Genomic DNA, 24,448 nt, shown 5'->3' on the forward strand with positions numbered 1-24,448 from the left:
ATCTTAACACGTGCTGTACCTGTCCTGGGAGTGTTTGATGGGGACGGAGAAGAGGGACCTTTACTCTATTTCCATCCCTGTGCTGTAGCTGCCTTGGGAGTGTTTGATGGGGTCAGTGTAGAGGGAGATTTACTCTGTATCTAACCCTGTGCTGTACCTGTCCTGGGAGTGTTTGATGGGGACAGTGTAGAGGGAGCTTTACTCTGTATCTAACCCCGTGCTGTACCTGTCCTGGGAGTGTTTGATGGGGACGGTGTAGAGGGAGCTTTACTCTGTATCTAACCCCGTGCTGTACCTGTCCTGGGAGTGTTTGACGGAGATGGCGTAGAGTGAGATTTCTCAGTGTTATTTTCTGTGGCCAGGTACCTGATTGAACAGCGGTGGTTTGAGCGCTGGACAGAGTATGTGGAAGATGGAGATCAGAACGCCTGCAGCAACCCTGGACCCATCGACAATGCCAAGCTCTATGAGAGTAATGAGCCTCCCCTGCTTCAGTTTACACCTCCCCTCCCCTGTGTCCCCTTCATGTCCCAGGTCCAATGGGCCTGATGGTGTGTTGCTGACCCACTGGTGCTCGGTGTGCTGAGGCTGGTTGGGAGTGGGGCAGGGGTTTGGGGGGCGATGTGGGGTCGCTCTCCCCTGGGTGGGGTGGGTTGGGGGTTGGGGGGAGGGTGGGGGGGGGTTGGTGTCCGTCAGGAAGGGGTGCGCTTGGTAGGGGGGCTGGGGGCTGTCTCAAAGGGATGGGTAGGAGAGGTGGGTGCTTTCCGAGAGGCGGGGTACCCCTGGGAGAAGGGCGGGGGCTCCAGTGATGCGGTGTGGGTGGTGGTGGTGGAGGGGGAGGGGCCCATCCCTGGTGGGTGGGGGTGGGGTGCGTCCCTGAGGTCAGGGGTCTGTGTGGGGGAGGCGTGGGGGTGGGGCTGTTGGAGGCAGGGGAGTGGTTGGCTGGGTGGGGGGTGGGGTGTTAGTGGGGTAGTGGGGGTTGGTGAGGGGAGGTGTGGGTGGGGGTGTTGGCTGTGGGCGGGGTGTGTGTCCCCAGGGTTGGGGGTGGTCTGTGGGGTAGGCGGTGCTGTTGGAGGCGTTGGCAGGGGGAGTGCAGGTCCCTGTGGCTGGGTCCGGTGGGAGTTGGGTGGGGGGGCGGTGGTGGTTGACAGTGTTCCGGTGGTTTGGTGGGGGGGCACTGTGTCCTGAAGCTTCTTTCCCCCTGATTCTCCCGTCTGATCTGGGTGCAGGTACAGAGTCTGACAGGCTGAAAGCCAACATGATGGAGAACGAGGATTACACACTCCTGCACAGTGAGGCCTGGGACAAGCTGCTCAGCTGGTACGGCCAAACACAGGGGCAGCAGCCAATCGAGCGCAAGGTGAGCGAGGACAGCCCATCCCAGAGGAACGCGCAACGAGGGGATTCCTGAAATTCCTGGCGTCAGTGCCCATTCTGCACCTAACCCCGCCCCCCCCGAACCCCTCGATTAGATTCCAGTCTGTAACTCACTCCCGGGTATCTGTTATTCTATATATAAACCCCCCCAAACCCCTCGATTAGATTCCAGTCTGTAACTCACTCCCGGGTATCTGTTATTCTATATATAAACCACCCCGAACCCCTCAATTAGATTCCAGTCTGTAACTCACTCCCGGGTATCTGTTATTCTATATATAAACCACCCCGAACCCCTCGATTAGATTCCAGTCTGTAACTCACTCCCGGGTATCTGCTATTCTATATATAAACCCCCCCAAACCCCTCGATTAGATTCCAGTCTGTAACTCACTCCCGCGTATCTGTTATTCTATATATAAACCCCCCGAACCCCTCGATTAGATTCCAGTCTGTAACTCACTCCCGGGTATCTGTTATTCTATATATAAACCCCCCGAACCCCTCGATTAGATTCCAGTCTGTAACTCACTCCCGGGTATCTGTTATTCTATATATAAACCACCCCGAACCCCTCGATTAGATTCCAGTCTGTAACTCACTCCCGGGTATCTGTTATTCTATATATAAACCCCGCCGAACCCCTCGATTAGATTCCAGTATGTAACTCACTCCCGGGTATCTGTTATTCTATATATAAACCCCCCCAAACCCCTCGATTAGATTCCAGTCTGTAACTCACTCCCAGGTATCTGTTATTCTATATATAAAACCCCCCCGAACCCCTCAATTAGATTCCAGTCTGTAACTCACTTCTGGGTATCTGTTATTCTATATATAAACCACCCTGAACCCCTCGATTAGATTCCAGTCTGTAACTCACTCCCGGGTATCTGTTATTCTATATATAAACCCCCCCCAAACCCCTCGATTAGATTCCAGTCTGTAACTCACTCCCGGGTATCTGTTATTCTATATATAAACCACCCCGAACCCCTCGATTAGATTCCAGTCTGTAACTCACTCCCGGGTATCTGTTATTCTATATATAAACCACCCTGAACCCCTCGATTAGATTCCAGTCTGTAACTCACTCCCGGGTATCTGTTATTCTATATATAAACCCCCTCCGAACACCTCGATTAGATTCCAGTCTGTAACTCACTCCCGGGTATCTGTTATTCTATATATAAACCACCCCAAACCCCTCGATTAGATTCCAGTCTGTAACTCACTCCCGGGTATCTGTTATTCTATATATAAACCCCCTCCGAACACCTCGATTAGATTCCAGTCTGTAACTCACTCCTGGGTATCTGTTATTCTATATATAAACCACCCCGAACCCCTCGATTAGATTCCAGTCTGTAACTCACTCCCGGGTATCTGTTATTCTATATATAAAACCCCCCCAAACCCCTCGATTAGATTCCAGTCTGTAACTCACTCCCGGGTATCTGTTATTCTATATATAAACCCCCTCCGAACACCTCGATTAGATTCCAGTCTGTAACTCACTCCCGGGTATCTGTTATTCTATATATAAACCACCCTGAACCCCTCGATTAGATTCCAGCCTGTAACTCACTCCCAGGTATCTGTTATTTTATATATAAATCCCCCCCGAACCCCTCGATTAGATTCCAGTCTGTTACTCACTCCCGGGTATCTGTTATTCTATATATAAACCACTCTGAACCCCTCAATTAGATTCCAGTCTGTCACTCGTTCTGGGACAAGGCCCTATTCTGGGCATGGCTGAAGCTGTTGTCTGTCTTTCTCTCCAGGTTATTAGACTGTCTAGTCTGAAGGTGGAGGTCTATCCTGTCGAGCTGGCTCTGTGTCAGTACAGCAACATGGATGAACTTGTGACTGTCTCGTTCAGCAGGGCTGATACTATTGGTAAAAAGCATACAGGAATGTGATCAGGGACGGGGACTTTGTGACTTGTACTGTCTGATGTGCTGCTGGGCTGTCTCTCTCGGACGCACTTGCCCATGCTCCATTCTTGGGGCTCTAACGCCCAGGGTCAGGGTGCTGAAGGAGAGCCGCACTGTGGGAGGGTCAGTGCTGAGGGAGTGCCGCACTGTGGGAGGGTCAGTGCTGAGGGAGTGCCGCACTGTGGGAGGGTCAGTGCTGAGGGAGCGCCGCGCTGTCAGAGGGTCAGTGCTGAGGGAGTGCCGCACTGTGGGAGGGTCAGTGCTGAGGGAGTGCCGCACTGTGGGAGGGTCAGTGCTGAGGGAGCTCCGCACTGTCGGAGGGTCAGTGCTGAGGGAGCGCCGCACTGTCGGAGGGTCAGTGCTGAGGGAGCGCCGCACTGTCGGAGGGTCAGTGCTGAGGGAGCGCCGCACTGTCGGAGGGTCAGTGCTGAGGGAGCGCCGCACTGTCGGAGGGTCAGTGCTGAGGGAGCGCCGCACTGTCGGAGGGTCAGTGCTGAGGGAGCGCCGCACTGTCGGAGGGTCAGTGCTGAGGGAGCGCCGCACTGTCGGAGGGTCAGTGCTGAGGGAGCGCCGCACTGTCGGAGGGTCAGTGCTGAGGGAGCGCCGCACTGTCGGAGGGTCAGTGCTGAGGGAGCGCCGCACTGTCGGAGGGTCAGTGCTGAGGGAGCGCCGCACTGTCGGAGGGTCAGTGCTGAGGGAGCGCCGCACTGTCGGAGGGTCAGTGCTGAGGGAGCGCCGCACTGTCGGAGGGTCAGTGCTGAGGGAGCGCCGCACTGTCGGAGGGTCAGTGCTGAGGGAGCGCCGCACTGTCGGAGGGTCAGTGCTGAGGGAGCGCCGCACTGTCGGAGGGTCAGTGCTGAGGGAGCGCCGCACTGTCGGAGGGTCAGTGCTGAGGGAGCGCCGCACTGTCGGAGGGTCAGTGCTGAGGGAGCGCCGCACTGTCGGAGGGTCAGTGCTGAGGGAGCGCCGCACTGTCGGAGGGTCAGTGCTGAGGGAGCGCCGCACTGTCGGAGGGTCAGTGCTGAGGGAGCGCCGCACTGTCGGAGGGTCAGTGCTGAGGGAGCGCCGCACTGTCGGAGGGTCAGTGCTGAGGGAGCGCCGCACTGTCGGAGGGTCAGTGCTGAGGGAGCGCCGCACTGTCGGAGGGTCAGTGCTGAGGGAGCGCCGCACTGTCGGAGGGTCAGTGCTGAGGGAGCGCCGCACTGTCGGAGGGTCAGTGCTGAGGGAGCGCCGCACTGTCGGAGGGTCAGTGCTGAGGGAGCGCCGCACTGTCGGAGGGTCAGTGCTGAGGGAGCGCGCACTGTCGGAGGGTCAGTGCTGAGGGAGCGCCGCACTGTCGGAGGGTCAGTGCTGAGGGAGCGCCGCACTGTCGGAGGGTCAGTGCTGAGGGAGCACTGCACTGTCAGAGGGTCAGTGCTGAGGGAGCACTGCACTGTCGGAGGGTCAGTGCTGAGGGAGCGCCGCACTGTCGGAGGGTCAGTGCTGAGGGAGCGCCGCACTGTCGGAGGGTCAGTGCTGAGGGAGCGCCGCACTGTCGGAGGGTCAGTGCTGAGGGAGCGCCGCACTGTCGGAGGGTCAGTGCTGAGGGAGCGCCGCACTGTCGGAGGGTCAGTGCTGAGGGAGCGCCGCACTGTCGGAGGGTCAGTGCTGAGGGAGCGCCGCACTGTCGGAGGGTCAGTGCTGAGGGAGCGCCGCACTGTCGGAGGGTCAGTGCTGAGGGAGCGCCGCACTGTCGGAGGGTCAGTGCTGAGGGAGCGCCGCACTGTCGGAGGGTCAGTGCTGAGGGAGCGCCGCACTGTCGGAGGGTCAGTGCTGAGGGAGCGCCGCACTGTCGGAGGGTCAGTGCTGAGGGAGCGCCGCACTGTCGGAGGGTCAGTGCTGAGGGAGCGCCGCACTGTCGGAGGGTCAGTGCTGAGGGAGCGCCGCACTGTCGGAGGGTCAGTGCTGAGGGAGCGCCGCACTGTCGGAGGGTCAGTGCTGAGGGAGCGCCGCACTGTCGGAGGGTCAGTGCTGAGGGAGCGCCGCACTGTCGGAGGGTCAGTGCTGAGGGAGCGCCGCACTGTCGGAGGGTCAGTGCTGAGGGAGCGCCGCACTGTCGGAGGGTCAGTGCTGAGGGAGCGCCGCACTGTCGGAGGGTCAGTGCTGAGGGAGCGCCGCACTGTCGGAGGGTCAGTGCTGAGGGAGCGCCGCACTGTCGGAGGGTCAGTGCTGAGGGAGCGCCGCACTGTCGGAGGGTCAGTGCTGAGGGAGCGCCGCACTGTCGGAGGGTCAGTGCTGAGGGAGCGCCGCACTGTCGGAGGGTCAGTGCTGAGGGAGCGCCGCACTGTCGGAGGGTCAGTGCTGAGGGAGCGCCGCACTGTCGGAGGGTCAGTGCTGAGGGAGCGCCGCACTGTCGGAGGGTCAGTGCTGAGGGAGCGCCGCACTGTCGGAGGGTCAGTGCTGAGGGAGCGCCGCACTGTCGGAGGGTCAGTGCTGAGGGAGCGCCGCACTGTCGGAGGGTCAGTGCTGAGGGAGCGCCGCACTGTCGGAGGGTCAGTGCTGAGGGAGCGCCGCACTGTCGGAGGGTCAGTGCTGAGGGAGCGCCGCACTGTCGGAGGGTCAGTGCTGAGGGAGCGCCGCACTGTCGGAGGGTCAGTGCTGAGGGAGCGCCGCACTGTCGGAGGGTCAGTGCTGAGGGAGCGCCGCACTGTCGGAGGGTCAGTGCTGAGGGAGCGCCGCACTGTCGGAGGGTCAGTGCTGAGGGAGCGCCGCACTGTCGGAGGGTCAGTGCTGAGGGAGCGCCGCACTGTCGGAGGGTCAGTGCTGAGGGAGCGCCGCACTGTCGGAGGGTCAGTGCTGAGGGAGCGCCGCACTGTCGGAGGGTCAGTGCTGAGGGAGCGCCGCACTGTCGGAGGGTCAGTGCTGAGGGAGCGCCGCACTGTCGGAGGGTCAGTGCTGAGGGAGCGCCGCACTGTCGGAGGGTCAGTGCTGAGGGAGCGCCGCACTGTCGGAGGGTCAGTGCTGAGGGAGCGCCGCACTGTCGGAGGGTCAGTGCTGAGGGAGCGCCGCACTGTCGGAGGGTCAGTGCTGAGGGAGCGCCGCACTGTCGGAGGGTCAGTGCTGAGGGAGCGCCGCACTGTCGGAGGGTCAGTGCTGAGGGAGCGCCGCACTGTCGGAGGGTCAGTGCTGAGGGAGCGCCGCACTGTCGGAGGGTCAGTGCTGAGGGAGCGCCGCACTGTCGGAGGGTCAGTGCTGAGGGAGCGCCGCACTGTCGGAGGGTCAGTGCTGAGGGAGCGCCGCACTGTCGGAGGGTCAGTGCTGAGGGAGCGCCGCACTGTCGGAGGGTCAGTGCTGAGGGAGCGCCGCACTGTCGGAGGGTCAGTGCTGAGGGAGCGCCGCACTGTCGGAGGGTCAGTGCTGAGGGAGCGCCGCACTGTCGGAGGGTCAGTGCTGAGGGAGCGCCGCACTGTCGGAGGGTCAGTGCTGAGGGAGCGCCGCACTGTCGGAGGGTCAGTGCTGAGGGAGCGCCGCACTGTCGGAGGGTCAGTGCTGAGGGAGCGCCGCACTGTCGGAGGGTCAGTGCTGAGGGAGCGCCGCACTGTCGGAGGGTCAGTGCTGAGGGAGCGCCGCACTGTCGGAGGGTCAGTGCTGAGGGAGCGCCGCACTGTCGGAGGGTCAGTGCTGAGGGAGCGCCGCACTGTCGGAGGGTCAGTGCTGAGGGAGCGCCGCACTGTCGGAGGGTCAGTGCTGAGGGAGCGCCGCACTGTCGGAGGGTCAGTGCTGAGGGAGCGCCGCACTGTCGGAGGGTCAGTGCTGAGGGAGCGCCGCACTGTCGGAGGGTCAGTGCTGAGGGAGCGCCGCACTGTCGGAGGGTCAGTGCTGAGGGAGCGCCGCACTGTCGGAGGGTCAGTGCTGAGGGAGCGCCGCACTGTCGGAGGGTCAGTGCTGAGGGAGCGCCGCACTGTCGGAGGGTCAGTGCTGAGGGAGCGCCGCACTGTGGGAGGGTCAGTGCTGAGGGAGCGCCGCACTGTGGGAGGGTCAGTGCTGAGGGAGCGCCGCACTGTGGGAGGGTCAGTGCTGAGGGAGCGCCGCACTGTGGGAGGGTCAGTGCTGAGGGAGCGCCGCACTGTGGGAGGGTCAGTGCTGAGGGAGCGCCGCACTGTGGGAGGGTCAGTGCTGAGGGAGCGCCGCACTGTGGGAGGGTCAGTGCTGAGGGAGCGCCGCACTGTGGGAGGGTCAGTGCTGAGGGAGCGCCGCACTGTGGGAGGGTCAGTGCTGAGGGAGCGCCGCACTGTGGGAGGGTCAGTGCTGAGGGAGCGCCGCACTGTGGGAGGGTCAGTGCTGAGGGAGCGCCGCACTGTGGGAGGGTCAGTGCTGAGGGAGCGCCGCACTGTGGGAGGGTCAGTGCTGAGGGAGCGCCGCACTGTGGGAGGGTCAGTGCTGAGGGAGCGCCGCACTGTGGGAGGGTCAGTGCTGAGGGAGCGCCGCACTGTGGGAGGGTCAGTGCTGAGGGAGCGCCGCACTGTGGGAGGGTCAGTGCTGAGGGAGCGCCGCACTGTGGGAGGGTCAGTGCTGAGGGAGCGCCGCACTGTGGGAGGGTCAGTGCTGAGGGAGCGCCGCACTGTGGGAGGGTCAGTGCTGAGGGAGCGCCGCACTGTGGGAGGGTCAGTGCTGAGGGAGCGCCGCACTGTGGGAGGGTCAGTGCTGAGGGAGCGCCGCACTGTGGGAGGGTCAGTGCTGAGGGAGCGCCGCACTGTGGGAGGGTCAGTGCTGAGGGAGCGCCGCACTGTGGGAGGGTCAGTGCTGAGGGAGCGCCGCACTGTGGGAGGGTCAGTGCTGAGGGAGCGCCGCACTGTCGGAGGGTCAGTGCTGAGGGAGCGCCGCACTGTGGGAGGGTCAGTGCTGAGGGAGCGCCGCACTGTGGGAGGGTCAGTGCTGAGGGAGCGCCGCACTGTGGGAGGGTCAGTGCTGAGGGAGCGCCGCACTGTCGGAGGGTCAGTGCTGAGGGAGCGCCGCACTGTCGGAGGGTCAGTGCTGAGGGAGCGCCGCACTGTCGGAGGGTCAGTGCTGAGGGAGAGCCGCACTGTCGGAGGGTCAGTGCTGAGGGAGCGCCGCACTGTCGGAGGGTCAGTGCTGAGGGAGCGCCGCACTGTCGGAGGGTCAGTGCTGAGGGAGCGCCGCACTGTCGGAGGGTCAGTGCTGAGGGAGCGCCGCACTGTCGGAGGGTCAGTGCTGAGGGAGCGCCGCACTGTCGGAGGGTCAGTGCTGAGGGAGCGCCGCACTGTCGGAGGGTCAGTGCTGAGGGAGCGCCGCACTGTCGGAGGGTCAGTGCTGAGGGAGCGCCGCACTGTCGGAGGGTCAGTGCTGAGGGAGCGCCGCACTGTCGGAGGGTCAGTGCTGAGGGAGCGCCGCACTGTCGGAGGGTCAGTGCTGAGGGAGCGCCGCACTGTCGGAGGGTCAGTGCTGAGGGAGCGCCGCACTGTCGGAGGGTCAGTGCTGAGGGAGCGCCGCACTGTCGGAGGGTCAGTGCTGAGGGAGCGCCGCACTGTCGGAGGGTCAGTGCTGAGGGAGCGCCGCACTGTCGGAGGGTCAGTGCTGAGGGAGCGCCGCACTGTCGGAGGGTCAGTGCTGAGGGAGCGCCGCACTGTCGGAGGGTCAGTGCTGAGGGAGCGCCGCACTGTCGGAGGGTCAGTGCTGAGGGAGCGCCGCACTGTCGGAGGGTCAGTGCTGAGGGAGCGCCGCACTGTCGGAGGGTCAGTGCTGAGGGAGCGCCGCACTGTCGGAGGGTCAGTGCTGAGGGAGCGCCGCACTGTCGGAGGGTCAGTGCTGAGGGAGCGCCGCACTGTCGGAGGGTCAGTGCTGAGGGAGCGCCGCACTGTCGGAGGGTCAGTGCTGAGGGAGCGCCGCACTGTCGGAGGGTCAGTGCTGAGGGAGCGCCGCACTGTCGGAGGGTCAGTGCTGAGGGAGCGCCGCACTGTCGGAGGGTCAGTGCTGAGGGAGCGCCGCACTGTCGGAGGGTCAGTGCTGAGGGAGCGCCGCACTGTCGGAGGGTCAGTGCTGAGGGAGCGCCGCACTGTCGGAGGGTCAGTGCTGAGGGAGCGCCGCACTGTCGGAGGGTCAGTGCTGAGGGAGCGCCGCACTGTCGGAGGGTCAGTGCTGAGGGAGCGCCGCACTGTCGGAGGGTCAGTGCTGAGGGAGCGCCGCACTGTCGGAGGGTCAGTGCTGAGGGAGCGCCGCACTGTCGGAGGGTCAGTGCTGAGGGAGCGCCGCACTGTCGGAGGGTCAGTGCTGAGGGAGCGCCGCACTGTCGGAGGGTCAGTGCTGAGGGAGCGCCGCACTGTCGGAGGGTCAGTGCTGAGGGAGCGCCGCACTGTCGGAGGGTCAGTGCTGAGGGAGCGCCGCACTGTCGGAGGGTCAGTGCTGAGGGAGCGCCGCACCGTCGGAGGGTCAGTGCTGAGGGAGCGCCGCACCGTCGGAGGGTCAGTGCTGAGGGAGCGCCGCACCGTCGGAGGGTCAGTGCTGAGGGAGCGCCGCACCGTCGGAGGGTCAGTGCTGAGGGAGCGCCGCACCGTCGGAGGGTCAGTGCTGAGGGAGCGCCGCACCGTCGGAGGGTCAGTGCTGAGGGAGCGCCGCACCGTCGGAGGGTCAGTGCTGAGGGAGCGCCGCACCGTCGGAGGGTCAGTGCTGAGGGAGCGCCGCCCCGTCGGAGGGTCAGTGCTGAGGGAGCGCCGCACTGTCGGAGGGTCAGTGCTGAGGGAGCGCCGCACTGTCGGAGGGTCAGTGCTGAGGGAGCGCCGCACTGTCGGAGGGTCAGTGCTGAGGGAGCGCCGCACTGTCGGAGGGTCAGTGCTGAGGGAGCGCCGCACTGTCGGAGGGTCAGTGCTGAGGGAGCGCCGCACTGTCGGAGGGTCAGTGCTGAGGGAGCGCCGCACTGTCGGAGGGTCAGTGCTGAGGGAGCGCCGCACTGTCGGAGGGTCAGTGCTGAGGGAGCGCCGCACTGTGGGAGGGTCAGTGCTGAGGGAGCGCCGCACTGTGGGAGGGTCAGTGCTGAGGGAGCGCCGCACTGTGGGAGGGTCAGTGCTGAGGGAGCGCCGCACTGTGGGAGGGTCAGTGCTGAGGGAGCGCCGCACTGTGGGAGGGTCAGTGCTGAGGGAGCGCCGCACTGTGGGAGGGTCAGTGCTGAGGGAGCGCCGCACTGTGGGAGGGTCAGTGCTGAGGGAGCGCCGCACTGTGGGAGGGTCAGTGCTGAGGGAGCGCCGCACTGTGGGAGGGTCAGTGCTGAGGGAGCGCCGCACTGTGGGAGGGTCAGTGCTGAGGGAGCGCCGCACTGTGGGAGGGTCAGTGCTGAGGGAGCGCCGCACTGTGGGAGGGTCAGTGCTGAGGGAGCGCCGCACTGTGGGAGGGTCAGTGCTGAGGGAGCGCCGCACTGTGGGAGGGTCAGTGCTGAGGGAGCGCCGCACTGTGGGAGGGTCAGTGCTGAGGGAGCGCCGCACTGTGGGAGGGTCAGTGCTGAGGGAGCGCCGCACTGTGGGAGGGTCAGTGCTGAGGGAGCGCCGCACTGTGGGAGGGTCAGTGCTGAGGGAGCGCCGCACTGTGGGAGGGTCAGTGCTGAGGGAGCGCCGCACTGTGGGAGGGTCAGTGCTGAGGGAGCGCCGCACTGTGGGAGGTTCAGTGCTGAGGGAGCGCCGCACTGTCGGCGGGTCAGTGCTGAGGGAGCGCCGCACTGTGGGAGGGTCAGTGCTGAGGGAGCGCCGCACTGTGGGAGGGTCAGTGCTGAGGGAGCGCCGCACTGTGGGAGGGTCAGTGCTGAGGGAGCGCCGCACTGTGGGAGGGTCAGTGCTGAGGGAGCGCCGCACTGTGGGAGGGTCAGTGCTGAGGGAGCGCCGCACTGTGGGAGGGTCAGTGCTGAGGGAGCGCCGCACTGTGGGAGGGTCAGTGCTGAGGGAGCGCCGCACTGTGGGAGGGTCAGTGCTGAGGGAGCGCCGCACTGTGGGAGGGTCAGTGCTGAGGGAGCGCCGCACTGTGGGAGGGTCAGTGCTGAGGGAGCGCCGCACTGTGGGAGGGTCAGTGCTGAGGGAGCGCCGCACTGTGGGAGGGTCAGTGCTGAGGGAGCGCCGCACTGTGGGAGGGTCAGTGCTGAGGGAGCGCCGCACTGTGGGAGGGTCAGTGCTGAGGGAGCGCCGCACTGTGGGAGGGTCAGTGCTGAGGGAGCGCCGCACTGTGGGAGGGTCAGTGCTGAGGGAGCGCCGCACTGTCGGAGGGTCAGTGCTGAGGGAGCGCCGCACTGTCGGAGGGTCAGTGCTGAGGGAGCGCCGCACTGTGGGAGGGTCAGTGCTGAGGGAGCGCCGCACTGTCGGAGGGTCAGTGCTGAGGGAGCGCCGCACTGTCGGAGGGTCAGTGCTGAGGGAGCGCCGCACTGTCGGAGGGTCAGTGCTGAGGGAGCGCCGCACTGTCGGAGGGTCAGTGCTGAGGGAGCGCCGCACTGTCGGGATGAGACATTAAACTGAGGCCCCTTCTGCCCTTTCAGGCGGGTGTGGAGGATTCCACAGCTAGGATTGGCGGAGAGCGGGGGTGGGGGGATTTGTGGGGGGATTGGGGGGGAGATTTCTCCCCGGTGTCCTGGGGCCAATATTTGTCCCTCAGCCGACATCCCTTACGAGCTGATAAGGTGGGTCAATATTACAGTCGTGGGCTCTTGCTGTGCGCGAATTGGCTGCTTTGTTCCTTCCGCTGCTGCAGTCAGCGCATTTCCCAATCGCTCGTTGACCGTGAGCAGAGTTGGGATGTCCAGTGAGTGAGGCCTAGAGATGCCGTTGACATGTGACCCCCTTCTCTCTCTCTCTCTCTCTCCCTCTCTCTCTCTCTCTCTCCCACCCTCCCTCAGACAAGATTCACAAGGAGATGCGGAGGATGTTCCAGGTGCCGCCGGAGGAAGAAAGCCGCCTGTGGATGAGGAACTCGGACAGCTCGTGTGAAAGGCTGAGGAACCCCCAGAGTAACGTCAACAGCTCGTGCCTCTGCTCGGGACAGGTGAGGCCGGGGTGCGTTGTGGAGGCCGGTGGTGGGTGCGTTTCGGAGGAGACAGACGCCGGGCGAGTGGGTGGGGTGGACACCGGATGTGGCAGGTTGTGAGTGGGCAGGAGAGCGAGGCTGAGGGCCGAGCAGCGGCAGGTTCACCAAGCACAGAGGTAAAATCAGCTGTCTTTGTCCCGCAGACTCTGATCATGGAATCACGCAATGAGGACGGGACCTGGCCGACAGTGAGACCCCATGTCACGTGAGTGTTAAATACACGGGTCCCGTCACCCTGTGGGGGGAATCACAGACCCATCACCCTGTGGGGGGAATCACAGACCCGTCACCCTGTGGGGGGAATCACAGACCCGTCACCCTGTGGGGGGAATCACAGACCCGTCACCCTGTGGGGGGAATCACAGACCCGTCACCCTGTGGGGGGAATCACAGACCCGTCACCCTGTGGGGGGAATCACAGACCCGTCACCCTGTGGGGGGAATCACAGACCCGTCACCCTGTGGGGGGAATCACAGACCCGTCACCCTGTGGGGGGAATCACAGACCCGTCACCCTGTGGGGGGAATCACAGACCCGTCACCCTGTGGGGGGAATCACAGACCCGTCACCCTGTGGGGGGAATCACAGACCCGTCACCCTGTGGGGGGAATCACAGACCCGTCACCCTGTGGGGGGAATCACAGACCCGTCACCCTGTGGGGGGAATCACAGACCCGTCACCCTGTGGGGGGAATCACAGACCCGTCACCCTGTGGGGGGAATCACAGACCCGTCACCCTGTGGGGGGAATCACAGACCCGTCACCCTGTGGGGGGAATCACAGACCCGTCACCCTGTGGGGGGAATCACAGACCCGTCACCCTGTGGGGGGAATCACAGACCCGTCACCCTGTGGGGGGAATCACAGACCCGTCACCCTGTGGGGGGAATCACAGACCCGTCACCCTGTGGGGGGAATCACAGACCCGTCACCCTGTGGGGGGAATCACAGACCCGTCACCCTGTGGGGGGAATCACAGACCCGTCACCCTGTGGGGGGAATCACAGACCCGTCACCCTGTGGGGGGAATCACAGACCCGTCAGCCTGTGGGGGGAATCACAGACCCGTCAGCCTGTGGGGGGAATCACAGACCCGTCAGCCTGTGGGGGGAATCACAGACCCGTCAGCCTGTGGGGGGAATCACAGACCCGTCAGCCTGTGGGGGGAATCACAGACCCGTCAGCCTGTGGGGGGAATCACAGACCCGTCAGCCTGTGGGGGGAATCACAGACGCAGACCCGTCAGCCTGTGGGGGGAATCACAGACGCAGACCCGTCAGCCTGTGGGGGGAATCACAGACGCAGACCCGTCAGCCTGTGGGGGGAATCGCAGACGCAGACCCGTCAGCCTGTGGGGGGAATCACAGACGCAGACCCGTCAGCCTGTGGGGGGAATCACAGACGCAGACCCGTCAGCCTGTGGGGGGAATCACAGACGCAGACCCGCCACCCTGTGGGGGGAATCACAGACGCAGACCCGCCACCCTGTGGGGGGAATCACAGACGCAGACCCGCCACCCTGTGGGGGGAATCACAGACGCAGACCCGCCACCCTGTGGGGGGAATCACAGACGCAGACCCGCCACCCTGTGGGGGGAATCACAGACCCGTCACCCTGTGGGGGGAATCACAGACCCGTCACCCTGTGGGGGGAATCACAGACCCGTCACCCTGTGGGGGGAATCACAGACCCGTCACCCTGTGGGGGGAATCACAGACCCGTCACCCTGTGGGGGGAATCACAGACCCGTCACCCTGTGGGGGGAATCACAGACCCGTCACCCTGTGGGGGGAATCACAGACCCGTCACCCTGTGGGGGGAATCACAGACCCGTCACCCTGTGGGGGGAATCACAGACCCGTCACCCTGTGGGGGGAATCACAGACCCGTCACCCTGTGGGGGGAATCACAGACCCGTCACCCTGTGGGGGGAATCACAGACCCGTCACCCTGTGGGGGGAATCACAGACCCGTCACCCTGTGGGGGGAATCACAGACCCGTCACCCTGTGGGGGGAATCACAGACCCGTCACCCTGTGGGGGGAATCACAGACCCGTCACCCTGTGGGGGGAATCACAGACCCGTCACCCTGTGGGGGGAATCACAGACCCGTCACCCTGTGGGGGGAATCACAGACCCGTCACCCTGTGGGGGGAATCACAGACCCGTCACCCTGTGGGGGGAATCACAGACCCGTCACCCTGTGGGGGGAATCACAGACCCGTCACCCTGTGGGGGGAATCACAGACCCGTCACCCTGTGGGGGGAATCACAGACCCGTCACCCTGTGGGGGGAATCACAGACCCGTCACCCTGTGGGGGGAATCACAGACCCGTCACCCTGTGGGGGGAATCACAGACCCGTCACCCTGTGGGGGGAATCACAGACCCGTCACCCTGTGGGGGGAATCACAGACACAGACCCGCGTCCCGTCACCGTGTGGGGGAATCACAGACACAGAGCCACGTCCCGTCACCGTGTGGGGGAGGAGGAATGCTGCGACCTGTGTCACTGACCCTGTGCCCTCTTTGCTAGGCGAAACTTGCTGGATGGACAGGGTTCGTACTATCAGGGCCAGCCTGGTGTTTGTGGCTTGAGTAACCTTGGGAACACCTGCTTCATGAATTCTGCCCTCCAGGTAAGAACTGAGAGATGGGACAAGAGGAGGATTTGCGTAAGTAAACGGCACCCTGAAACCCTTGACAGCCAGAATTACTGAGGGAGCACCGCACTGTGGGAGGGTCAGTGCTGAGGGAGCGCCGCACTGTGGGAGGGTCAGTACTGAGGGAGCGCCGCACTGTGGGAGGGTCAGTGCTGAGGGAGCGCCGTACTGTGGGAGGGTCAGTGCTGAGGGAACGCCGCGCTGTGGGAGGGTTAGCTCCGCGGGAGCGCCGCGCTGTGGGAGGGTTAGCTCCGCGGGAGCGCCGCGCTGTGGGAGGGTTAGCTCCGCGGGAGCGCCGCGCTGTGGGAGGGTTAGCTCCGCGGGAGCGCCGCGCTGTGGGAGGGTTAGCTCCGCGGGAGCGCCGCGCTGTGGGAGGGTTAGCTCCGCGGGAGCGCCGCGCTGTGGGAGGGTTAGCTCCGCGGGAGCGCCGCGCTGTGGGAGGGTTAGCTCCGCGGGAGCGCCGCGCTGTGGGAGGGTTAGCTCCGCGGGAGCGCCGCGCTGTGGGAGGGTTAGCTCCGCGGGAGCGCCGCGCTGTGGGAGGGTTAGCGCCGAGGGAGCGCCGCGTTGTCGGAGGGTTAGCGCCGAGGGAGCGCCGCGCTGTCGGAGGGTCAGCCTTTCGGGTTGGGACATGAAACCGAGGGCCTGTCTGTCCACTCGGGTGGGTGTTAAGGAACCCACAGCCACTATTGGAAGAAGATTTTGGTGAGGTTTGGGCAGTGACTGGGAGGGAGGTGAGGGAGTTATGCCCGGTATCCTGGGACCAATATTTATCCCTCAGCCAACATCACTACCAACAGATGATCTGGGTCCTTATTTGCTCTTTGTGGGATTTTGCTGTGCGCCAGCATTTTACCTTTCAGTAAAGCACGTCATTGGCTGTGAAACATGTTATGGTAGTGAACATTGCTCCCGAAATTCCAGTCCGTCTTTGGGTAGACCATGAAATCCTCTTGAATGGACATTTGATGGTTTGAGTGTGTCATGGTAGATAAGGGTTGGAAAGAGATTAACCACTCTCGGGCAGAGATGAGAAGCGTGGTTCGAGGTAATTGATGCCTGGCGTGGATGGGGGAGTTGTCTCTGGATGTGGGTTAGGTTCTGAGGGTTTGTCTCTCCCTATCCCGAACCCCCGTCTCCCCCTCCGCCCGTCCTCGATGGCAAGTTTCAGATAACTTGCTTTTCAGCTCTGTCCCCCAGGAATTGAACCCGAGTTGTGAATTTTCTCAGTTGTGTAAACCCTTGTTGCTGCCGTGTGATCGGTGAACCTCTGTCCAGCCCCCTTGCCCCCTGTCCCTTTTTTTTTTTTGAAGGTCTAAAAATCGAACCGGAGCTTTGACAGGGTTGGGACAGGTACAGGCTCCGGGGTAAGGAAGGTCCAAGCAGAGGCTCGTGTTAGCAATCCAGTTCGTCACTTCCTGAATGAGCCTCCGACGTGTGAGGATTGATCGCCTCAGATTCTCAGTGTGGAAGAATCTGGCTTTTATTGCGTGCCTATTGGCCACGTTCTGTACCAGCTACACGTGGAGGGTCATACGGAGATGTATTTGTTCAGTGTGCCGGGGGTCCCTCACCTACTCTCTCTCTCTCTCTCTCTCGCTCTCTCCTGCAGTGTCTCAGTAGTACACCTCCCCTGACGGACTATTTCCTCACTAACGGCTATGTCGAGGAATTAAACCTGGATAATCCTCTGGGGATGCAGGGGGAGATTGCGGAAGCTTACGCTGATATCATCAAGCAGATCTGGTCAGGCCGTCATTACACAGTCATCCCTCGAATGTTCAAGGTAATGAGGGGTTCGGGTCACCGCACACCCTGGGAATCTGTGAATGTTGCTATTTCTCTCCCCTCACCGCCCCCGCTGACCCTCCCTCGCTCTTTGTCTTCCCTTCTCTCATTTCAAACCCCGTGCTGTACTTGTCCTGGGAGTGTTTGATGGGGGACGGTGTAGAGGGAGCTTTACTCTGTATCTAACCCCGTGCTGTACCTGTCCTGGGAGTGTTTGATGGGGACGGTGTAGAGGGAGATTTACTCTGTATCTAACCTCGTGCTGTACCTGTCCTGGGAGTGTTTGATGGGGACGGTGCAGAGGGAGCGTTACTCTGTATCTAGCCCCGTGCTGTACCTGTCCTGGGAGTGTTTGATGGGGACGGTGCAGAGGGAGCGTTACTCTGTATCTAGCCCCGTGCTGTACCTGTCCTGAGAGTGTTTGATGGGGACGGTGTAGAGGGAGCGTTACTGTGCGTCTTGTCCTGTTGATGACTCTGCCTCTCACCCACAGACCCGAGTGGGACATTTTGCCCCCCAGTTCTCAGGTTATCAGCCTCACGACTCGCAGGAGTTGCTGGCGTTTCTGCTCGATGGACTGCACGAGGACCTGAACCGAGTGAGGAGGAAAGAGTACGTGGAGCTGAAGGACGCAGACGGGAGGGAGGATGAGGTGAGGGTGAGAGTGGGGACCCCCCAGCGCTGGAAGGTGTGTGGCAGGGGAGAGGGGGGGACGGGTACCTGCCGGGGGCTCCTTGGAGTGCTTTGTAGGAGTGGAACAGGGTCTCCGTGTGTGTGTGTGTGTTCACGGGGGGAGAAGGGGTTTCCCTGTGTGTGTGTGTTCACGAGGGAGAGGGGGTCTCCCTGTGTGTGTGTGTTCACGAGGGAGAGGGGGTCTCCCTGTGTGTGTGTGTTCACGGTCGGAGAGGGAGAGGGGGTCTCCCTGTGTGTGTGTGTTCACGGGGGGAGAGAGAGAAGGGGTCTCCCTGTGTGTGTGTGTTCACGGGGGGAGAGGGAGAGCGGGTCTCCCTGTGTGTGTGTGTTCACGGAGGGAGAGGGGGTCTCCCTGTGTGTGTGTTCACGTGCGGAGATGGTGTCTCCCTGTGTGTGTGTGTGTGTGTTCACGGGGGGTGAGGGAGAGGGGGTCTCCCTGTGTGTGTGTTCACGTGCGGAGATGGTGTCTCCCTATGTGTGTGTGTGTGTGTGTGTGTGTGTGTTCACGGGGGGAGAGGGAGAGAGGGTCTCACTGTGTGTGTGTGTGTTCACGGAGGGAGAGGGGGTCTCCCTGTGTGTGTGTGTTCACGGAGGGAGAGGGGGTCTCCCTGTGTGTGTGTGTTCACGGAGGGAGAGGGGGTCTCCCTGTGTGTGTGTTCACGGGGGGAGAGAGAGAGTGGGTCTCCCTGTGTGTGTGTTCACGGGAGGGGGGAGGGAGAGGGAGTCTCCCTGTGTGTGTGTGTGTGTGTGTTCACGGGGTGAGAGGGGATCTCCCCGTGTGTGTGTGTGTACACAGGAGGGGAGGGAGACGGGGTCTCCCTGTGTGTGTGTGTGTGTGTGTGTGTGTGTGTGTGTGTTCACGGGGGGACGGGGAGACAGGGTCTCAGTGTGTGTGTGTGTGTGTGTGCACGAGGGGAGAGGGAGGGGGTCTCCCTGTGAGTGAGTGTGTGTGTGTGTGAGTGTGTGTGTGTGTGTGAGTGTGTGTGTGTGTGAGTGTGTGTGTGTGTGAGTGTGTGTGTGTGTGAGTGTGTGTGTGTTCACAGGGGGTGAGGGAGAGGGGGTCTCCCTGTGTGTGTGTTCACGAGGGGAGAGGTGGTGTGTGTGTGTTCGTGTGTGTGTTCGTGTGTGTGTTCGTGTGTGTGTTCGTGTGTGTGTTCGTGTGTGTGTTCGTGTGTGTGTTCGTGTGTGTGTTCGTGTGTGTGTTCGTGTGTGTGTTCGTGTGTGTGTTCGTGTGTGTGTTCGTGTGTGTGTTCGTGTGTGTGTTCGTGTGTGTGTTCGTGTGTGTGTTCGTGTGTGTGTTCGTGTGTGTGTTCGTGTTCGTGTTCACGGGGGGAGAGGGAGAGGGGGTCTCCCTGTGTGTGTGTGTGTTCACGGGGGGAGAGGGAAAGGGGGTCTCCCTGTGTTTGTGTGTGTGTGTGTGTGTGTGTGTTCACGGGGGGAGAGAGAGAGGGGGTCTCCCTGTGTGTGTGTGTGTGTTCACGGGGGGAGAGGGAGAGGGGGTCTCCCTGTGTGTGTGTTCACGGGGGGAGAGGGTGTCTCCCTGTGTGTGTGTGTGTGTTCACGGGGGGAGAGGGTGTCTCCCTGTGTGTGTGTGTGTTCACGGGGGGAGAGGGTGTCTCCGTGTGTGTGTGTGTGTTCACGGGGGGAGAGGGTGTCTCCCTGTGTGTGTGTGTGTTCACGGGGGGAGAGGGTGTCTCCCTGTGTGTGTGTGTGTGTTCACGGGGGGAGAGGGTGTCTCCCTGTGTGTGTGTGTGTGTTCACGGGGGGAGAGGGGGTCTCCCTGTGTGTGTGTGTGTGTGTTCACGGGGGGAGAGGGGGTCTCCCTGTGTGTGTGTGTTCACGGGTGGGAGGGAGAGAGGGGGTCTCCCTGTGTGTGTGTGTGTTCACGGGGGGAGAGGGTGTCTCCCTGTGTGTGTGTGTGTTCACGGGGGGAGAGGGGGTCTCCCTGTGTGTGTGTGTGTGTGTCTGTTCATGGGGGGAGAGGGAGAGGGGGTCTCCCTGTGTGTGTGTGTGTGTTCATGGGGGGTTCTCCCTGTGTGTGTGTGTTCACGTGCAGAGAGGGTGTCTCCCTGTGTGTGCGTGTGTGTGTGTGTGTTCACGGGGGGAGAGGGAGAGGGGGTCTCCCTGTGTGTGTGTTCACGGGGGGAGAGGGAGAGGGGGTCTCCCTGTGTGTGTGTGTGTGTGTGTGTGTGTGTTCACGGGGTGGGAGAGGGTCTCCCTGTGTGTGTGTGTGTTCACGGGGGGAGAGAGAGAGGGGGTCTCCCTGTGTGTGTGTGTGTTCACGGGGGGAGAGGGGGTCTCCCTGTGTGTGTGTGTTCACGGGGGGAGAGGGAGAGGGGGTCTCCCTGTGTGTGTGTGTGTGTTCACGGGTGGGAGGGAGAGAGGGGGTCTCCCTATGTGTGTTCATGGGGGAGAGAGAGAGAGGGGGTCTCCCTATGTGTATGTTCACGGCGGGATGGGTAGAGGGGGCCTCCCTGTGTGTGTGTGTTCACGGGGGGAGACCGGGTCTCCCTGTGTGTGTGTGTGTGTTCACGGGGTGAGGGGGTCTCCCTGTGTGTTTGTGTACACGGCGGGAGGGGGAGAAGGGGTCTCCCTGTGTGTGTGTGTTCACAGGGGTAGAGGGAGAGGGGGTCTCCCTGTGTGTGTGTTTTCACGGAGGGAGAGGGGGTGTCTCCCTGTGTGTGTTCATGGGGGGAGAGGGAGAGGGAGAGGGGTTCTCCCTGTGTGTGTGTGTTCACGGGGGGAGAGGGTGTCTCCCTGTGTGTGTGTGTTCACGGGTGGGAGGGAGAGAGGGGGTCTCCCTGTGTGTGTGTTCACGGGGGGAGAGGGTGTCTCCCTGTGTGTGTGTGTGTGTGTTCACGAGGGAGAGGGGGTCTTCCTGTGTGTGTGTGTGTGTGTTCACGGGGGGAGAGGGGGTCTCCCTGTGTGTGTGTGCGTGTGTGTGTTCACGGGGGGAGAGGGAGAGGTGGTCTCCCTGTGTGTGTGTGTGTGTTCACGGGTGGGAGGGAGAGAGGGGGTCTCCCTATGTGTGTTCATGGGGGAGAGAGAGAGAGGGGGTCTCCCTATGTGTATGTTCACGGCGGGATGGGTAGAGGGGGCCTCCCTGTGTGTGTGTGTTCACGGGGGGAGACCGGGTCTCCCTGTGTGTGTGTGTTCACGGGGGGAGAGGGAGAGGGGGTCTCCCTGTGTGTGTGTGTTCACGGGGTGAGGGGGTCTCCCTGTGTGTGTTTACGGGGGGAGAGGGGGTCTCCCTGTGTGTGTGTGTTCACGGGGGGAGAGGGAGAGGGGGTCTCCCTGTGTGTGTGTGTTCACGGGGGGAGAGGGAGAGGGGGTCTCCCTGTGTGTGTTCATGGGGGGAGAGGGAGAGGGAGAGGGGGTCTCCCTGTGTGTGTGTGTTCACGGGGGGAGAGGGAGAGGGGGTCTCCCTGTGTGTGTGTGTTCACGGGGTGAGGGGGTCTCCCTGTGTGTGTTTACGGGGGGAGAGGCGGTCTCCCTGTGTGTGTGTGTGTGTTCACATGGGGAGAGGGGGTCTCCCTGCGTGTGTGTGTTCACGGGGTGAGGGGGTCTCCCTGTGTGTGTGTGTGTGTTCACATGGGGAGAGGGGGTCTCCCTGCGTGTGTGTGTTCACGGGGGGAGAGGCGGTCTCCCTGTGTGTGTGTGTGTGTTCACGGGGTGAGGGGGTCTCCCTGCGTGTGTGTGTGTTCACATGGGGAGAGGCGGTCTCACTGCGTGTGTGTGTTCACACTGGGGGAGAGGGAGAGGGGAATCTCCCTGTGTGTGTGTGTTCACGGGGGGAGAGGGAGAGGGGATCTCCGTGTGTGTGTGTTTTCACGGGGGGAGAGAGAGAGGGGGTCTCCCTGTGTGTGTGTGTGTGTGTGTGTGTGTGTGTGTGTGTGTTCACGGGGGGAGAGGGAGGGGGTCTCCCTGTGTGTGTGTGTTCACGGGGGGAGAGGGAGGGGGTCTCCCTGTGTGTGTGTGTTCACGGTGGGGAAAGTGAGAGGGGGTCTCCCTGTGTGTGTGTGTTCACGGTGGGGAAAGTGAGAGGGGGTCTCCCTGTGTGTGTGTGTGTGTGTGTGTGTTCACGGGGGGAGAGGGAGGGGGTCTCCCTGTGTGTGTGTGTTCACGGGGGGAGAGGGAGGGGGTCTCCCTGTGTGTGTGTGTTCACGGGGGGAGAGGGAGGGGGTCTCCCTGTGTGTGTGTGTTCACGGTGGGGAGAGGGAGAGAGGTTCTCCCTGTGTGTGTGTGTTCACGGGGGGAGAGGGGGTCTCCCTGTGTGTGTGTGTTCACGGGGGGAGAGGGAGAGAGGGTCTCCCTGTGTGTCTGTGTTCACGGAGGGAGAGGGGGTCTCCCTGTGTGTGTGTTCACAGGGGGAGATGGAGAGGGGGTCTCCCTGTGTGTGTGTTCACGGGGGGAGAGGAAGAGGGGGTCTCCCTGTGTGTGTCTGTTCATGGGGGTAGAGGGGGGTTCTCCCTGTGTGTGTGTGTTCACGTGCGGAGAGGGTGTCTCCCTGTGTGTGTGTTCACGAGGGGAGAGGGAGAGGTGGTCTCCCTGTGTGTGTGTGTGTGTGTGTGTGTGTGTGTGTGTGTTCACGGGGGGGAGAGAGAGAGGGGGTCTCCCTGTGTGTGTGTGTTCACGAGGGGAGAGGGAGAGGTGGTCTCCCTGTGTGTGTGTGTGTGTGTGTGTGTGTGTGTTCACGGGGGGAGAGGGAGAGGGGTCTCCCTGTGTGTGTGTGCACGGATGGGCAGATGGGGGTCTCCCTTTGTGTGTGTGTTCACGGGGTGAGAGAGGGTCTCCCTGTGTGTGTGTGTGTTCACGTGGGAGAGAGGGTGTCTCCCTGTGTGTGTGTGTGTGTGTGTTCACACTGGGTAGGGGGAGAGGGGATCTCCCTGTGTGTGTGTGTGTGTGTGTGTGTACAGAGGAGGGGAGGGAGACGGGGTCTCCCTGTGTGTGTGTGTTTGTTCACGGGGGGACGGGGAGAGGGGGTCTCAGTGTGTGTGTGTGTGTGCACATGCGGGGAGAGGGAGGGGTTCTCCCTGTGTGTGTGTGTTCACGTGCGGAGAGGGTGTCTCCCTGTGTGTGTGTGTTCACGTGCGGAGAGGGGGTCTCCCTGTGTGTGTGTGTTCACGGGGGGTGAGGGAGAGGGGGTCTCCCTGTGTGTGTGTGTGTGTGTTCACGGGGTGAGAGGGGGTCTCCCTGTGTGTGTGTTCACGAGGGGAGAGGGAGAGGTGGTCTCCCTGTGTGTGTGTGTGTTCACGGGGTGAGAGAGGGTCTCCCCGTGTGTGTGTGTGTGTTCACGGGCGGTGAGGGAGAGGGGGTCTCCCTGTGTGTGTGTTCACGAGGGGAGAGGGAGAGGTGGTCTCCCTGTGTGTGTGTGTGTGTGTGTGTGTGTTCACGGGGGGAGAGAGAGAGGGGGTCTCCCTGTGTGTGTGTTCGCGGGGGGAGAGGGGGTCTCCCTGTGTGTGTGTGTTCACGGATGGGCAGAGGGGTGTCTCCCTTTGTGTGTGTGTTCACGGGGGGAGAGAGAGAGGTGGTCTCCCTTTGTGTGTGTGTTCACGGGGGGAGAGAGAGAGGTGGTCTCCCTTTGTGTGTGTGTTCACGGGGGGAGATGGAGAGGGGGTCTCCCTGTGTGTGTGTGTTCACGGGGGGAGAGGGGGTCTCCTTGTGTGCGTGTGTGTGTTCACGGGGGGAGAGGGAGAGGGGGTCTCCCTGTGTGTGTGTTCACCGGATTGGGGGGGAGAGAGAGAGGGGGTCTCCCTGTGTGTGTGTGTTCACGGGGGGAGAGAGAGAGGGGGTCTCCCTGTGTGTGTGTGTTCACGGGGGGAGAGAGAGAGAGAGTCTCCCTGTGTGTGTGTGTTCACGGGGGGAGAGGGAGAGAGAGTCTCCCTGTGTGTGTGTGTGTGTTCACGGGGGGAGAGGGAGAGGGGGTCTCCCTGTGTGTGTGTGTTCACGGGGTGAGGGGGTCTCCCTGTGTGTGTGTGTGTGTTCACATGGGGAGAGGGGGTCTCCCTGTGTGTGTTTACGGAGGGAGAGGGGGAGAGAGGGGGTCTCAGTGTGTGTGTGTTCACGGTCGGAGAGGGAGAGAGGGTCTCCCTGTGTGTGTGTGTGTGTGTGTGTGTGTGTGTTCACGGGGGGGAGAGAGAGAGAGGGGGTCTCCCTGTGTGTGTGTGTTCACGGGGGGAGAGGGGGTCTCCCTGTGTGTGTGTGTTCACGGGGTGAGAGAGGGTCTCCCTGTGTGTGTGTGTGTTCACGTGGGAGAGAGGGTGTCTCCCTGTGTGTGTGTGTGTGTGTGTTCACACTGGGTAGGGGGAGAGGGGATCTCCCTGTGTGTGTGTGTGTGTGTGTGTGTACAGAGGAGGGGAGGGAGACGGGGTCTCCCTGTGTGTGTGTGTGTTCACGTGGGAGAGAGGGTGTCTCCCTGTGTGTGTGTGTGTGTGTGTTCACACTGGGTAGGGGGAGAGGGGATCTCCCTGTGTGTGTGTGTGTGTGTGTGTGTGTGTGTGTGTGTACACAGGAGGGGAGGGAGACGGGGTCTCCCTGTGTGTGTGTGTTTGTTCACGGGGGGACGGGGAGACAGGGTCTCAGTGTATGTGTGTGTGTGCACATGCGGGGAGAGGGAGAGGGGAATCTCCCTATGTGTGTGTGTGTGTTCACGGGTGGGAGGGGGAGAGGGGGTCTCCCTGTGTGTGTGTGTGTGTGTGTGTGTGTGTTCACGGGGGAGTGGGAGAGGGGGTCTCCCTGTGTGTGTGTGTGTGTTCACATGGGGAGAGGGGGTCTCCCTGTGTGTGTTTACGGAGGGAGAGGGGGAGAGAGGGGGTCTCAGTGTGTGTGTGTTCACGGTCGGAGAGGGAGAGAGGGTCTCCCTGTGTGTGTGTGTTCACGGGGGGAGAGGGGGTCTCCTTGTGTGTGTGTGTGTGTTCACGGGGGGGAGAGAGAGA

At 62.5% G+C, this 24,448-nt stretch overlaps 1 protein-coding gene across 1 annotated transcript in view; it reads left to right on the top strand.

Annotated features, from left to right (window-relative positions):
• The first annotated feature begins 1,232 nt into the window (after nucleotides 1–1,232).
• The window catches only part of usp11 (ubiquitin specific peptidase 11), a 44,962-nt gene continuing 21,746 nt past the window's right edge, over nucleotides 1,233–24,448 (top strand). The window contains exons 1-7 of the mRNA XM_041181413.1: nucleotides 1,233–1,360; nucleotides 3,142–3,279; nucleotides 12,181–12,326; nucleotides 12,512–12,573; nucleotides 14,909–15,011; nucleotides 16,645–16,818; nucleotides 17,314–17,472. Of these exons, the coding sequence (XP_041037347.1) occupies nucleotides 3,234–3,279; nucleotides 12,181–12,326; nucleotides 12,512–12,573; nucleotides 14,909–15,011; nucleotides 16,645–16,818; nucleotides 17,314–17,472 (690 nt within the window). The 5' untranslated portion in view covers nucleotides 1,233–1,360; nucleotides 3,142–3,233. The remainder of the gene's footprint in view (nucleotides 1,361–3,141; nucleotides 3,280–12,180; nucleotides 12,327–12,511; nucleotides 12,574–14,908; nucleotides 15,012–16,644; nucleotides 16,819–17,313; nucleotides 17,473–24,448) is intronic.

The sequence above is a fragment of the Carcharodon carcharias genome, assembly GCF_017639515.1.
Source record: "Carcharodon carcharias isolate sCarCar2 chromosome 35 unlocalized genomic scaffold, sCarCar2.pri SUPER_35_unloc_23, whole genome shotgun sequence".
Taxonomy (NCBI): Eukaryota; Metazoa; Chordata; class Chondrichthyes; order Lamniformes; family Lamnidae; genus Carcharodon; species Carcharodon carcharias.